This window comes from Pempheris klunzingeri, chromosome 18 (assembly GCF_042242105.1).
Source record: "Pempheris klunzingeri isolate RE-2024b chromosome 18, fPemKlu1.hap1, whole genome shotgun sequence".
Lineage (NCBI taxonomy): Eukaryota > Metazoa > Chordata > Actinopteri > Acropomatiformes > Pempheridae > Pempheris > Pempheris klunzingeri.
This window is the reverse complement of record NC_092029.1, coordinates 16,586,096-16,603,407: the sequence shown is the minus strand read 5'-3', so window position 1 is coordinate 16,603,407 and position 17,312 is coordinate 16,586,096. Positions and strand designations below refer to the sequence as shown.

At 42.1% G+C, this 17,312-nt stretch overlaps 1 protein-coding gene across 2 annotated transcripts in view; it reads left to right on the top strand.

Annotated features, from left to right (window-relative positions):
• The first annotated feature begins 9,407 nt into the window (after positions 1-9,407).
• Positions 9,408-17,312, top strand: part of ryr3 (ryanodine receptor 3) — a 106,206-nt gene continuing 98,301 nt past the window's right edge. For both annotated transcript variants that reach the window (XM_070848800.1, XM_070848799.1), the window contains exon 1: positions 9,408-9,485. In XM_070848800.1, coding sequence (XP_070704901.1) covers positions 9,438-9,485 — 48 coding nt within the window. In that variant the 5' untranslated portion in view covers positions 9,408-9,437. The remainder of the gene's footprint in view (positions 9,486-17,312) is intronic.

Below are 17,312 nucleotides of genomic sequence, written 5' to 3'. Positions count from 1 at the left end.
TCGTTTCAGTGCTGATTACACAAGCATTGAAAATTACTCTCCCTGCCACGAGGAGGAGACAAAAGTTCCTGCGGGTTTAAGGGGAAAAGCCAAATTTTTCCCCAGTCAAGCGGTTTAAGGTACTCACCCAAAAATCTGGTGGGAGAGGCGTGGTTGTCGGTGTATCAATGATGTCATCTTCGGGCGCTGTGATGCGCAAGAAGTCAATGTGTTTCCGCCTGGATGGATGAGAGAGTGAGCTGCAGAAGGAGAGAGACTCCTCCACCTCCAGCTGCCAGATCTTCTCCTGCCTCTGCAGAGCCTCATCTGGGGGAAAAGGAGTAATTGGAGCAGAATTATTATAAATGGGGAATCTCAACCTGGAAGAAAAAGTGGCCCGAATCTGTTTTTGCTCCTTGTGACACATCTGTTTCTTTAATTCACAGTGAATCTGACATTTTTAGCTCTGATTTGGACAACTTTACCGTAAAACGAGTCAAATATTACACAGGATATACCGTAAAAGACAAGTTCTGACTGTCAGAATGCTTTTCACATGTGGCAACTGATCAAGGCTAAGACTGTAAACTGGCCTTTAAACATACTGAGAGCCAAATAAATCAACCCAGAGCTCTTTAAAATACTTCAGACTGATTCATTGGCCTTGCAGTGAATCTTGTGTGTTATGCTACAGTGTCACCATGAGGAAACGAGACAGAACGTCAGCTGCAAATAAAAAGCAAAATCATAACCAGCACCTACACCTGAGATTATATGCAATTAGCATACCAGTATCAAAATTCATCAATTTCTAAATGACTCTCAGTCTCAGTTTGGTAAAGCAAATGCTCCAGAGTGAGTTGCAGTTTTTTTTTGTGTGAGTGTGCAGCCTGTTCCCAAGATCTGTTCCCAAGATCCAAAAAGTTTAGGTGACATATCCTGATGAATGCATGCACCATGCACACACATGTTACACTGAGAATGATCATCCCTATCAGTTACGCCCTATATTGTAAACCTGCATTAGAGGATGATTGATGCATGGTGATGCAACGTTGACAGCTACTGATCCCAGGCCAAATGTGCTAATTGAAAAACTGCAGATGTACGATGGGAGGTTTTGGAGCTGACGTGGTCATTCATCACTGTAATTATCACACAACACTTGTTTAAAAATCCATTTTAATACATATTCAAGTAAGGAAACTGTCTATTTATTATTTATTTCTGTGGAGCTTCCTGAGCTGCCACAGTAGGATGTTGGGGTTCGAGGGTAACACCGCTGGAATTATGGGTTCAAATCCTGCTGCAGTCAAGCTAAAAATGTACTTTATGGTCCTGAGGGCACTTTAGATAAAAACATCCAGCTAATACCCGTCACGGTCAAAGGCGGTTCAACCTTGAGGTGAGGACTGTGTTTTCTTTCGCTTCCTGCATCCAGATTTTCCTTGTTTATTGCCCAACTGGTCACATTGTCCTCACTACAGTAAATCTATCTGTATCATTTCAGATAAGGGCGCCGACAGAGATACCAGCTGCATAACTTTTCAGCAAACACATAAGCGCCCTCAAAGCCACATTAAACAGCTTATGGAAATGTGTTATCTGGCTCAGTTTGACCACACTGAGGGGAGCACTGGATTTTGACAATAACCCTCGGGAGGCTCTGCTCGTCTTTCTTCCCCTCACTCTAATCATTATCCTCTGAAGATGTGTTGTATTTCACAAAGCTCAGCGCATTAATCCTATTTGGACACAGCCCGGTCCAGCTTGCACTTCCTGAAAAGTGACATCAGACTCTACACTGATCTAACAGCCTGCCAGACTCCCCTTCAAAAATACATTTATTAGCTAACTTACAGTTTCATTCCTGAATATAGAGTTTTCTCTTTTTTTTCCCCCCTAAAGACGCTTTAAGCTCGGTCAATTAATCTCATTCTACACTGTGATTGTACAGCACACTGAATATCAGCTCCCAGCTTTTCATTGAGCTAAATGATGTTTAAACTGAGTGAAATATTCCAACCGAAAAAGAAAAACTCCTGCTGTCTTGTGTAGCATTTTGTACAACTTTCCTCAAAATCCAGCCTTACGTATATGGTACCTTTGTGCATACATTTCTATAGATAGAGAAATAAAGTTCTGCACAGCAGAGTTTCTAGTAACCTACCTAAAGGATTAAAGACATTTTTCAAATGTAAATTCAACCAGCAAGAAGCGTCGACATTGAATGATATAATCCACATCATGGGTTGAAACCTGCTTTACATCTACACTCTTCTTGATTTATTGTGTTTAAGGAGTGTTTATATGCAGAGATAGACACATAGACGCAATAAAGGCAACAACATGTCCTTATAATATGTAAAGTAAATGACATAGCAAAGTAAGTGCAACAGCTGTTTGATGTTTGCAACTTTTATTACAGGCCTCTGTCCCATACTGTAGCCTGCACACACACACACACACACACACACACACACACCCGCATACAAAATGTCTGCTCTTTAAAGGGAAACGCTGGTTGTCTCAGGTCAGTGCCAATCCAGGACTATGAGGGTATCCACATCAGGCGCTCACTCCTTCATCCCTGAGTGAACAACACACACACACAGACGTGGTATGTCAACCCAGCAAGGGGTCATTATTTACAGGCTGCAACACATCCTTCAGGACTCCTTCAGCAGCTGTGATGAGAGAACGAGACAGTGTGTGTGTGTGTGTGTGTGTGTGTGTGTGTGTGTGTGTGTGTGCGTGCGTGTGCGTGCGTGCGTGTGTGTGTGTGTGTGCGTGTGTGTGTGGGTGTGTGTGTGTGTGTGTGTGTGTGCGTGCGTGCCTGTGCAAAAGACCAGACACCACCAGGCTGAGTTCAGAGCGCTAAAGCCAGAGTGTCTTAATCAATGTGTAAATCTGACAGTCAGGACCCAGCATGTACTAAGCCGTCTGCTCTTCCTCATCTGTTCACTGACCGACCACTGAAAGTCTGAACGTCATGCTGTGGTGCACACACATCCCTCCTCACCCTGGAACAAGCTGAAATCTTTCCAAAAGGTATTCCTCCTCCCTAATCCACCGTACGCTAACTGACCATGAAGTACAGAATGAAACAGCTACAAGATACAGCCATGCTGTTAAATCCTTTAAAATACTTCATATTATCCTCGACCCTGGTAAACTCACTCTGAAACTGAACAACTAGCTAGCTAATTCTGGAAAAAAAAACTGCCTGTCATGTAACATCCTGTCAGGCTTGGTATCATGTGTAAAATGATTATAAAATGTTCAATCCTATGCAGCTTTTTACAGTGAAGTGTGAGTTTCTCTATTGCTTTCAATCACTTGATCTTCATCAGCACATAGAGTTTTCCCAGATGCTTTGGAATTATAAATGCGTTTAAGCACTTGAAAGCTCTTTCTGTCCATGTTGGCTTAAAAGCTGAAGTTAGAAGTTCTGTCTTGACCTTGGACTAGTTGAGTAGAGGCAATTAAAGAAACAACCCAAGAACACATCTAATAGCCCCAGAGCGAGCACTACATGGACCTTGAGGTGAGTCTGTAAGTCTGTTGGTCTGTAAGATGTCAGGAATTAACTTTAAAGTTGAACTTTTATTCAAATATTTAATAAAATGCATATGACTCTTTGTTGCAGTAGCATAATCAGCATTATTACCTGAAGATAGTAGATGATCTTGAGTGGCCTCTGTCTCACTGGTCCATCTGTCCGTCTGTCCATCCTTCCTACCTGTGGTGGTACTTCCACAGCCTGCAGCCCCCTGAGGGAACAAACTGTCCTCCGCTGAGTTTATCCACTCTGTGTGTCGCTCAGAGGTGTCTTTGTCGTGCTGCTCGGTCAGGCTCAGAGAGCACTGGCTGGATGTGAACACAGGCGACAGGATGGGGGAAATGCATTCAAAGCAGATAGATGTTCTTGGGGAAACATCCAGGACTGCAGACAGAGGTGGTGAGGGCACAGGGGAGGTTTCTCCACGTGCTGGGAGAGAGGGTGAAGAATTATCTGGTACAGTAGAGGTGACGCAGGAAGAGTATGGTGGTAGGTTTAGAGGCCTTCTTGTTGAGCCTATGAGGTTTGGCTTATAGGAGGTGTCTATGAAGGCTTCACTCTCTGCTTTCGCTCCCTCCATCCTCAGGACCTGACGCAGACTCTGGCTCAGAGCTTCACCCAGAGCTTGAAGCTCCTCAGCTATCAGAGGACTGTCTTCGTGGCGCCTTTTGCTCTGGGTCTCCAACCAGGAACTGAATTCCGCTCGGCATCTGTGTTGCTCCTCACCAACACATCCGTCGGAGATAAACTCATCTCTCCCATCGCTGCCTTCTCTGATCCAGTCCGAGCTGGTGAGACTCACCCGACGTATGATCCCTTCCACCTCCTCAATCTTACCCATCACTCGCTGTGCCGCAGCCTTCTTCCCCATCTCCTCATACCTCCACTGAGAGGACTTCACCTCTGCGCCTTCTGCCTTCTTTTCCTCGACTGTACCTCTTCCTGCCTGGACAATCTGAGCTTTCTGAGTATTCCTGGCATTGTCCTCTGCCTTACTAGTCAGCTCCAAACTAGTAGAGGAGATATACATTGAGTACATATCATTGTCATATTCAGAAAGGTCTGTGTCTGAGTCAAGGGGAGCACATTCTTCCTTTGCAGATAAATCCTGTCTGGGAGAGAAAAGGCCTTTTTTGCTGAAAGGGGAATCTGCAGACGAAGCATCAGGCAGCTTCACTCTCCAAGCTGGCTTCAGCTCCTGTGGACTCCCATTCCTCTCCTCCGATAGTGAAACTCTTTCTTTCCCCTTGGCCCTCTTTCTCCTGGCTGCAGGAGTGCAGATGATTGGCCTTTCTTCCTCTAAATCCCTCTCATCAAAGGTAGAAGAGCTCATTATCCGGAGCTTTGTCAGTCTCCTCGCCTTCGGAGGCACCCGTGGAGTCCCAGGTGTCATCTTGAGGTTCTGTTGAAAGGCACCGCCGTAAACAAGCCCTTCAACTCTTCTCCTTCTCTTCCGAGGGATCTGTATTCTGGGGGATTTTGGTAAAGTATCCCAACTCTCTGCGTAGCCATAGTTTGGCTTATTCTTCGTGCTCTGCTGGTTGCCCATGCTCATGAAAACCTGGCACTCCAAACACAACGGTAACAATTCCGTCAGCCAGCGGATCTCAGAGGTATCATCCAGTGCTTTGAGGGCTTCTTCAAAGTCCGCAAGACCAATTTTGTCTGATTGACCCTGCCTCACTGTTTGAGCTGGACCCTCCTCCTTGCAGTTAGAGGTTAGTCCTCGTTGGTGCTGCAGAGGGGCTTCAAAGGGGGAAGCTGGGCCCCTGCAGTAGCAGAGAGATGGGCTTACACAGCTCTTCTCGCTGACTGGGGTGTAGAGGCGTATGCTAGAGTGAAGGCTCTCCATGATGGTATTTGATTACGACAGATCAGATAAAGCAGGAGATGATTCCTTCACAGCAGGAATGGGTTCTCTAGAGCTGCTAGACCACTGAGTTCTCAGGCTCCACTGGACATCCACATAATTCCTGACACAGACAGATGCAAAGTTTATTTCATACTTGTTGTAAATGACAGTGTGTACATGGGTTTACATCAATCGCCTACTACTTCAACACTGACATCGTATGGGCCAAATCATCAATCAAGAAAAGAATCAGTAGGTCAGTAATCAAGTACTAAACTATGGTACAATTTTTAGATGCATGTATTTCCATTTTCTGCAACTTAATACATCTACTCCACTATAATTTGGAGGCAAATTGTATGGCTTTTACTCCTCTACATTAATTTGACAGCATTAGTTAGTTGTTACAAAGTCAGATTAATAACTGTCATTAACTTTAATCCAGTAATATTCTATAGCCTATATCAATTTATATAAGTCTGGTCTTTTAAGTAAATTAAGTTAACTAATGTTTTAGGAACTTTTACTTCAGTACTTCAGTAAAAGATCTAGTTCTGGTACTTCTAGAAATGGTACTTCTTCCACCACTGCCGCACACCGATGCTTCACAAACAGAAGCAACAGAAGATAATATGCATGTGAAACAAATGCACTGATGCCTGGACCCTGTTTACCAGTTACGTAACTTAAGGATGACTTTTAGGGGAAAATCATTTCAATGAAAAGACATGAAAAACTGTTGTCCTGTCCTGACCCTGATTCACAAACGTTATGGATTAAAGAAGAAACTCCTATTAGTCAAGTGTATAACTTTCCTTTTGTTATTTTAGTGTTATTTGGTAAATTGAACAACCCATCCACAAGTTATAATCTCTAAAAATGTACTTGAAACAAGTCAAGAAGCCAGAATTGTGTTTTAAAAACGTCTTATTGACAATCCTTTAAATAAATATTCACATTATAAACTGCATCATATAAAAAGGCCAGTAAAGCAGTAAAGCATGTATTTAGACTTCCACTTACTTGTCACAGTCACATCCCTCCAAGCTGCAGCATGTCACACATCTCACTGAAGAGACTCTCAGGTGACTGGAGACAAGCTCCCGCCCACTGCAGTGACACACACGCGTTCCATCCAATCAGCGCAGTCGGTGAGGATTCGAATGACTCCCATTGGCTCCTCAGATAAGAATCACTGCCGTCAATCGCGTGAGCGCTGCCAGGTAATGAGGGGAGCACCTAAACAAACAGACGGTAGGCTTAGTGAGGATTTGCCTCTAATCAATGTAATCCTCTTGGCATCGAGTGGGCACCACTGAATAGCCTTTATCAGTGTGGCTGACACGTCACAGTAAACCAGTTGGCTATTAATGTCTTCAGGAAGAGTGTTTCTGTGCAGTCACAGCTCTTAATTGTGTAAAAGTAACAATACTAAAATGTAATACTGTGTGTATTGTATATGTAAAAGTCCTCCATTCAAAAGCTTATTTATGTAGAGATGCACAGGGCCTAAGTATTAACAATAAAATACACTTACATTAAAAATAATCATTATGCAGCAGAATGGCTCAACTGTAAATTAATATATATTACAATAATGTCATTGTACTAATTAATTAGTCTGTAAGAAGTATTTTCAGGTCGTAGCTGGTGATAGTAGATCTAGTTTTATTCACTGTGCATGTTCTCATTTAATGTATAGCATTATAGATCGCCTGTTTTGAGTGTGAAATCTTAATGTGCAAAGTGACCAAGGGCTAAAGCTGTTCAATAAATATAGGGGAGTATGGAGTTCAATATTTCCCTCTGAAATGTTGTGAATTCTCTGAAAATGAAAACACTGGAATACTGTTGCTCCCTGTGAGTTAAGGCTGTGGGTTCATGCCAAAGGCTATGTATAATCTCTATATTAACCTGAACCATGTGAGTCACATCTGCCTTCCTGCTGTCTACTGACCATGGGCTCTATTTAGCTCAGCTGTTCACCATGCCGAGCTGCACCCTGGTCAGTGGGTTCACCGGCCTAATCTGACCTACTGACCACCTGTCTCTGGTGGATTACGGAAGTTTAAAGAAAACAGCTGTTAAGGTCACTGAAACTGCAACAATGAAAAACAAGATAGATGGAAATCTCAGTCTGTGAAATTAACTAAATCTCCCGTGACTTGATGACATATTGTCAATCCTATGTGTGTGTAGGAAGTGAAGCGGTGTTAAAGCAACTGCAATAATCGGCAGGTGTAATCATGCTGCACACGTTCTGGCTTTACAGAGTCAGTAAAAAGGGAGCGCTGTAAGGGACCAGTAAGTCCTTTCCCCCAGATACACAGCCATACAGACACACAGCTGAAAGGAGTGAAAAGGACACAGAGTTACACAAGAAATCTGAGTTATTGTGCAGCCAATGACATAAAACAGTTAAAATGAATGAGACTTCTGAGTGGTGCCTACAGATGGCATGTACAATACAATATATGCAGCTCGATTGCATTATGTGCAAGTGCAGTAACGCCTCGGTTTAAGGTTTCACAGGCTGATATTGTCAACGCTCTTTTGGGCTGTTTATAAAGTATGATGTGCAAAACTGTCCAAAATAAAAACGGTCATAAAATTCAGTACACACAGCTACATGGAAGGTTCACTAGGTGCCCACTAGATGTCAGCGAGGTTTTGGTAAGAAACATGATGTGCAGCAGGTCTTTCCTCCTGTGTCTCCTGATCAGTGAATGAGACCATATGAAGGGCACATATGGACACCTGACTAATGTTAACTGGGCTTAGCTCTCCATAGAAACTCACACTGAAGGTAATACTAATTTGAATATAATCTGCACTTCATCTGTATGTGACTGTTGATTATACAACAGAGTTCTGGTGTGAGTGAAATATTGTACACCTACATGACTTTTACCTGATCTTAATCGAGTCAGATTTGAATTGGAAACTCTAACTCTTCTAGAAAAGTTGCCGATAACTCATATCAAATCCAACAAGTGTTTAAATAAAGCAAAATGAATGGAGTCAGTTTGGGGTAGTGGACGAAATTCACCTGTTTCTTAGCAACACAGTGATTTATGATTAACATTAGAGCTGCAGCCAAACTGATGACCATATCATCTTTTCTTTTAGCGCAATAAGACCAGATATTTGAGCCAACTTAAAGATTAAAACAATTCCAAAAAGAGAGCAAGCACAGCAAGAAAGTAAGTAAATTAGCGAGTTGGCAAAACAAGTGACGATAAAGAAGCATGTGTATGAGAAATATGCTGTAAAACAAGCCGGTAAGTTTTAATAAGCAATGAATAAAGAAGCTAAACTCTGTTTCCACATCTGTTTCTCCCACAGTTGTAGTTTTATGAGATGGGCCCTGTCACATGAGACAGTGAAAGCTGTTTTCTGTGCTGCAAACTGAAATGGCATCATTTGCACAGGTGTGAAGGGTCAGGTGTGTGCATGGGTGAGGGAGGGGGAGCTAAGGTGAGGTGCAAACGTGGAGCCAGAGCCACTCATAACTCCACATTCAGCCGCACAGCTGCCACTCAAGTCTACCATCTGACCACCGTGCGTCATTGTCAGACAGACGGGGGGAGCCCTTCAAACTGCTGACTCACGGAGGGGCTTCACCGCAAAACATTTTAAAAGTAGTACTGTCTCAGCCTCCGAGCATCATCAGCCATCATCAGCAGCCGGCAGCAGCATCACAGCCGCCGGGTGCTCGCCCTCTGATGCCCCGGCACCCACCGTCCGCTGGTCCGCACTGCTGCTGCTGGCGTCTGGGCGCAGGGAGGAGGGGGAGGAAGAGGAGGAGTGAGGAGGAGGAGGAAGGGTGGATGAGGGGGTAGGTAGGTGGGAGAAGAGAAGAGAGGAGAGAAGAGGAGAGGAGAGGAGGAGGAGGAGGAGGAGGGAGGGAGGGGGGGCTCGGCCGGGCTGCCCTATATGGCTGTGGATGAGCTCTATGCTAATATCGGCTTGAGAGGCGCAGCATCGCGTTTCTGCCGGCAGTCAGTGGTGGCTTCCAGAGTCTGAGCAGGCTCCTTCACAGCCATGGCTGAGGGCGGAGAAGGGGAAGATGAGATCCAGTTCTTGAGAACTGTAAGTAAAGATAATTTCACCGCACGGTATGATCCGTTTCATACCGTGCGGTGCGCTTTCAGTTCTCCGTCGCCAATTAACGCTTTCAGCTGCGCCACACAGCGCTTCAATTAAGCAAATCAGTCATCCAAGTTGGATTATTGCTAAAGTTTGGGGGTTTTTTGGAGGGAGGGGGGGTTGATTTTGGCTTTGCTTGTGCATGAGTGATGATTTTTGGAAGTTGCGGCAGGTTGCACGCTGCGCTCCGCGGCCACGGCGCACCTGTCGACAGGACTCAGGACTGATGTGAGGAATCTCAATGAGACTCCAGTCTGCTGGTGCAAGGGCAAAAACGACTGCCTTTCCATTTCATGGCACATATCCCCCACACCCGACCCACCCACCCAACCCCTCTCTTTTTCCACCCTTCATCGCTCTCTGATCTGCATCTTATTCCCGGGAACGCCTTGTACAAAAACGCCCCTTTTAGATAACCTCTATTTTTCATTACTTTTTATGGATGCATTCGGCTCCTTGGGGAGAAGAGTTTCAATAAGTTGTGCTCTCACGCAAGCCGCCCTCTGAGATGACTATTTTAGTTGTTTGACGCAGGCTGCTCACGGTGTCCCTGCTCTCTGTGTGGTTCTGCTTGTAAATGATATGACAGCTTGTATGTTGGTGTGGTGGGAATATCTATGGCGGTGGCTTGACCGCGCACGTATTCTTGTCTTCTTTGTGACCCAGGTGTTGAATGAAGAGCAATAAGACTCAGTTATGATGCAGGCGACATGCTCAGCATGGAGGTCTAACTGGTTTCAAGCCACCTGCATCCATATAAGACTTATTTTCACCATCAGTCTAATGGTTTTTAACTCAGCAGATAATTCTGTACACAGAGAGATAAAATTATGGAGGTGTACCATCTGGTTTGAATCCTTTATCCTGTAATTGGTCTAATTTCTAGTGTTATTGAGACCTTGAGCCATCTCCAGGATCACTAGAGTTCTCTGCATCCCAGCTTTCAATCATGGATTTAAAAAACTCAACTTTTCTTATGCCATAGCAGTTGGTTTTCATTGAGAATTTATTTGTTGATTGTCAAATAAAGTCTCTTGTTTTCTAAATAAGAAATTTAGTGAGATTTTAGGCATATAAGGACTACACACTTTACATCACAAATGATAACCTTTGCTGGTCTGATTAAGAAATGTGGATTTACAGGATTTCGCTGAGGAAACCCTTTATTCCCAATCATTTCTGTGTGTTTTTCTTATGTGCTTTATGAAAAACACCCCCCCACACACACTTGCATGAGTTGTGTAATCCATCACAGTTGCATTGTTGGTGTGAAAAATGTCAGCAAACACTTGTTCATCGGTGGATTATAAAACTCAGATTTTAATCCCACACAGAAAATAAATGGGAAACAATGGCTGCTTGGGACTGTAAAAAAAAAAAAATAGCACCAGCAATTTAGTATAACACATTGAAATGGTCAAAGCCATAGCAGCAAAGGCCAAGATATCCTGACTTTTGGTTCCTTGTAGGAGTCAAACCAATCAAAAACCTGAATCTGACATTTCCCATAGTGCAATTTGATATCTTCTCTCATTAGAAAATCCCTCCAGAGCCACAGAAACACATTGAACCATACATTTCGCTGACTGTGTAATGACTTTGTGACAATTAAAACCAATCTTCCTTCATAAAATGGAGTGACGTGACCCTTAAAGGAACTAAAACGGCTGTTTTAATCAACATTCGGTGATGTGATTCTCTGTGTTTTGGTTTTGATATGCAGTATCTATACGTAGTCTCCTGAAGGCTTGACTGGTTGTTAGAGGCAGACGGGACCCTGCACTTAACAGCTCCTACTATTTGTGATGCCAGTGATATGCTGACCCATGCCTCTCAAATTCTACTGTCACAATGGCATCCTGGTTATTTGATGACAACAGCGATCTGAGAGGGGGGTTTCCCCTGGGGTCCACACAGCCTTGTTATCAAACCTTGGTGGTGAGAGAAACATGCCCTCACAGGAAGCCCTTAAATAAGAGTGTTAATTGAAATACACTACGTTATAATCTGTTGAACATTATGGTATAAGCTTATGTACAACTGGCATATCTTTTGTGAAGGGTGGGATCAAAACTGTCTAATTGATTTTGTCAGCAACTACATCTGTAGCATTGCTTTGGAAGCCAAGTAGTGACATAATGTGCTGGAATGTGCAGCTCTGGTGGGTTTTCTCATTTTCAAATCAGATATTTTAGAAGAAAGAAAATGCAAAAGAATTTTGAATGGTCAAAAGTGCAAAGGATCCGGTAATTGAATACTGCTGTCAGGCGGTGACAGAGGTCCAGACATTGTGATTCAATTTCAGCAGGGACGCAGTCTCACCTTGCTGTTGATGTGTAACGTTGGGAAAGCTGGCAGCGATGAGAGCTTCTCTGTCAAAGGAAACAGCCATGAAAGGCAACTGAGAGGAGGAAAATGTTGCACCTCAATTGCAAGATGAAGACAGCAGTCCCATCTGTAACTTTATAGACCCACGCTGAGGCTTTACCCTCTGTCTTGGTAACAGACATACAAAGGTTCAGAGTAGCGGCAAAAAGAGGTTTCCTTCTGAATGAAAATGATAGGACTGCTGTTTCTTGTTATTCCTCAGTATGCGCATGTAAAAGGATGACAAAATAGTATTTACTTTGTTGCCAGACAAATGCTGCCGGGTTTGTCTTTAGCTTTGATTTGCACTGCACAGGAGAGCTGAATAACATTGTTTTGGCTTTGAGTCATGCAGGAATCATAAAATGTGCAAGTCATTTGCTCAGTCTGCAAACAGCAGAGTCAGAAGAAGTGATAATTGCAGTGGCATCAGATAATGATGTGCAGTCACTTGTTTTATTTGTTGTATCGTTAGTTACTGATTGTGTTGCTGTGTGAGACTTTTTGCCAAACAAAGTAATATTAGTTTACTTCTTGACTGGAAATACACTGCGGTATATTGTCATTGTCAGGTGAATACCTTGTAACCAGGTGATTGTCATGTTTTACTGAAAAGTGTGTTGGAGCTAAATCTGGCTGCTCTTCCTCAAATGTCCAGTCATAACTTAGCAACTGTGATATTCTAGGTCTGTCAAGCTGTGGATTTCTCCACATGCTGAAGTGGCATCTATGAGGTGCAAAATGTTGCAGCCTTTTCAAAACTGCAAAGATTTCTTTCTTTTACTCATTCACTGTTGTCTTTCAAAGCAGAGGAAGTGCCTGGAATAGATGATTTACCCATTGAGGTCTAAAGCAAATGATGTAATTTGACTAAAAAACAAACCAACAAAAAGTAATGATACTAATTTCTTGTTTTAATTTTCTCTCACAGTGTATTTGTCTAAGAAAGTAGGTCTCATCCCCTTTTTACTTAAGCAGAAACCAATTTAAGGACCATGTGAATCTCAATCAATAACACCTCAATATTATTAAGATACTGACTAAATGTTTGGCTCATAGACTGAAGAGTGAGCTGACAAACATTGTCCATCAAGATCAACCAGGTTTTTTGGAGGCTCAGTAACCTGAGACCTACCTTTTGGCTTTTAGCATTTAAAGTGAAAACACTGTTGCAAAACATGAACAAGTTGCTTTACAGCGAGACAGTGTCATGTTTTTTGGCTATCAAGTGTATAATTAACATATTTAGAGTGTTTTTGTAGTAAAAGTAGAGTTAGCAAGAAATATATATTTTTTTTAAATCAGCCTTTTTTAACCAACTCATGAGATAATGTAATTAAATTAGCTCGCTAGTTACAGCTGATAAAATCTGCGAATCAACTGAACCATCATTGTCATTATGCAAATTAAAAAAAATAGCCTACACGAGCAATCTAAATCCAACTTGTATTGTATTAGTAATAAGCATTGTGGGAACATAATTAACATAATATGTTTGTTTAGGCTATAAACGGAAAAATGAGAGTCTGAGTGCCAGAAAAACAAAAAAAGAAAAACACTGTGCTATCCAGCTCTCTTTATAAATCCATACTGTGGTGCTGCTACACTCTCGTTCAAAGGCTCTGATAATGTTCCACTGAGTCACCTGTGACTCCTAGAGATAAAATTCTATATTACCAGTCTGGTTGGTCATTTGGCTCCACAAGCTCCTGTTACACCTTTAAAACCAGGTGATCAAGGCTTACAGTCCACCAGTAGCTCCTCGGGGCTTATTTGGAGTTTATGTTGTTCTGGAAGCCTTCTGCATACCAAGGGGAGGACTCTGGGGGTTTAAATTTAGCCTTTTTAAAGATGATGCTTCCACAGCACATACAGCTCTGCTCCCCTGGCACTAAACCACACATGGGGCAGTGCTGGAGTTGGGGCAGCACAAGATAAGTGACACTTTAACACCATTTTTATAAGGATAAAGTAGCATTTAGATGTCAAATGTGCGATACCACACAGTAATACATAACATTTGCAGAAGCTTAATATGTCAAAGTAATGGACAGTGTCACTCAGCTTTCAAATGAAGCAAATCTGAAACGGTCATAAACAAATGAATGTGGCACAACTTGGATTTCCAAGGTGTTTATTTTGAGTGAGTTTTTATGTTGTCTAAGTAACAGTGTGTACAATACCCGTGTAATGCATGCAAATGGCAATCTGTACTTCTGTGCTTCAGATTTATTCTTCAGTTTAAAGACAACATGCTGTAGGGTCTGGATCTTAAACCAATGCCAAGGGATGATGAGCTTAAGCTTATGTTCTGATAAATGACTGTAGGATTACTTGAGCTTCTCTGATGTAACTGGTTGAGGAGTTGTATGGAGTCAAATGTCAGTGAAAGTGAACAGAAGCATCAGACTGATCTTATATTAACTGCCCCAGCAACAAAGATTTCCCCAAGAAGTTAAAATAGTTTCTATGGAAATGTGTTTTAGACATTATTTTCTTGAGGATGTCAAAAATATAATCAAAAGGGCCTAACGGTTTGACATCCATGGACATCAAACCTTTTGATAATTGCCTGCCTAATTAGGGATGATTGCATTTGATTTTTTTTTGTTTTTGGCCAAAATGCTGTGATGTTTCATTTCCACCAGGTAATGTTTAATCATTCCAAGGTTTTGTAGCTGTTTTGGGGCTTTTAATAAGTTATACTGTAGATGAACATGAGCACATAGCTTCCTCTGATTGTTGGAAAGTGAGCCAAGATAGCTCAACTATTCTTACTTTGTGCAGACACAACCTGGAATATACAATGATGGAGTGTAATTTCTTTGTAATCAAGTCGCCACTCCAGTCCAGGATGCAGCATTTAGTATATTGCAGTGGTTGATGCCCTTGCAAAGTTTTGCCCCTTCGCTGAGCGCTGGAAAGAGAGACAGAGAGAGAGGCAGCATTGTCCTACCGCCTCAGGTGAACCTCCCCGAGCTCGATTTTTAAATTGAATGAGAAGTATTTCCTCTGTATTGATTGAGCAGGCCATGACGGCAGAGCAACAGTGTGTTCTTTGGCAGCTCCGGCTCTCTCCAGTCATCAGTACTGAAGGACAGCGAGTCTGCTGCCATCACCATCATTTACACAACCTTGATGTAAAGGTGGCAGGACCTTACGTCACCGACTCTCTTTCACGCTTTTAGTTTGTAAATGAGATGTGAGGGGTTTGACTGGGGTGGCCCTGTTTACTTAAAAAAAAGCACTAACTGATTATTTAAGATGACATTTCTGACACCATTTGGTTAATATTTCATGCTGAAAGAGCTCCTTTGGAGTTGCATTAAAATGTATGAACTTGTTTGAAGGTTTGTGAAACTTAGCTGGTTGAGAAGGAGATTAGGAACTTGTGAGGAAACACTCAACTGTTTATCTCAGCCTAAAATGAACATGGAAAATGAATTAGAATAATATAAATTATTGTGACTGGCTGGCTTGTCTTGGAGAGAGAAAAGGTCAGATTCATTCAGCGCTCTGTCGCTTTCCAGACAGAAGGCTGTCTTTTCTCTGCATTACTCCGTCTTCAACCTTGAACTGGTGCTGTAGAGCTCATGAAATAGCCATTAATTATGAAAGTGGTGAGACAAGGCTCTCTGTCATTTCAACTAGTGTGTGGCCTCAGGTTTTATCTTCACACACACGCCTTGAGTAACTGTTCACTCCTAAAATACTCCATATCAATTACTGTAAGACTCATTAACTGTAAAACAATCTATTAACCTGCAATATTACGGCCATAGGTCCCCCATATATGCACATTTTTCTACTTGGGCTATGAATCATTTTGCCTTGACTGTGCCTGTGCCCTGTTTGTGCTTTATCACAAACTGGAAGAATGCAAGTGATTTAATTAGCAAACATTATATGATCAAAATCAATAGTTTATTAGAGTTATTGGCTCTAAATGCACTTACTCAATACTATGATTTCAAACTGTGTGCATTAACTTTTGTGCCATAACACAAAAACTTAATTGAACTTTATATTGATGTTTCATTTTCGACAGGAACTGTGCAGCTTGTGCAGTTGGGTTCCTGTAGTGGTCCAGGCAGAGTTAGCGGTAGAATCCCTGTAGCAGCAGCAGCAGCAGCAGCAGCATGAGTGGACTCTCAACCCAAATAATTACCTTCATTAATCAACAGAGGACTGAAAAAGGTGCAGACGGTGAGCCATTTGCCGTTTTGAGTGTCCCTTATCCTTATCCCAGGTCACTCAGTTCATTTTCATTTAATGCAGACACAGTTCAGTTTGATGTGAACTAATGGTCTGCTTATAAAAACCAGTTTTATTTGTAGTGTTTTATTCAAATGCGCTGAAAATGTATTGTCACATCCAATTTCTTTTTTTTTCCTTTGTGCCCCTTTTGCCCCTTTTAAATCAGAGGGGCTCAGTTGGAAGAAGATGATGTCACATACTACCATGCACCAATCAGAGTATATCAAGTTTTAAATCAGAATCTGATCATATTTGGTGGGTTGTTTGGTCTCTGATCAAACCACACGCACACAGTCCTGATGAAGCAGACAGCACCCACTTAATTCTACACTAAAATGTTAAACTTTAAATCTTAAGTAGTTGATTATTTGGCCATGAATAGTTATTGTTATAGAGAGATACTTGTTGTGATCCATGTTGTGAACGAACACTGATGGTGTTACTGTCCACCTGGCTAATGCAAGTCAAATGTTCACTCTCTTTCAACTCTGTTTTTGGTCTCCACCAACTCCTGAGGGAAATATTTGACTCTTCAGCTTCTATATTTCCTGAATACTCACTAACTGTGTGTGTCTGCTGTATGGCACTAAACAGGTAGTGCGCAGCAGCATTTTAGAGCTTTTTTGCCAAAATGGTTACCTGCTGCGACGAAAAAACGACATTATGAGACTGGTGAGAGTGAACCTGAACAGAGAAGCTGAATCTTGCCAAGAATCTCCATAAAGTTGGGTGTTGCTGCAGATTTGTAGGATAATTGTTTCATCAAATTTTGATTTGATTCAAGAATATCATTTAAGGCTACTTTAAGATTTGAAGCTAACTTTTCTCAGGCGCTTTAAGTTTGCCAAGTGCCTTGCTCAAGGGCACCTCATAGTAATGATAAATGGGGATCAAGCACTCAATTACCGCCAAACCCGATTTTTAAGGATTGCAACCAAGAAAAATCCATTGTTTTAATTACTGAACCAATTTATATTACTTTCTAACAAGATAGGACGTAAGTACAATCATGTTTCCTGAAGTGGAACATCCTTGTCATTTTTCTAATAAGTCACTCATCTTTAGTTTTTCCGGAAGCCCACCAACATCCTAGACACACCATTTTCTATTTGCTGTGTGCATCCAGCCATGGCAGCTGCAGTGTAG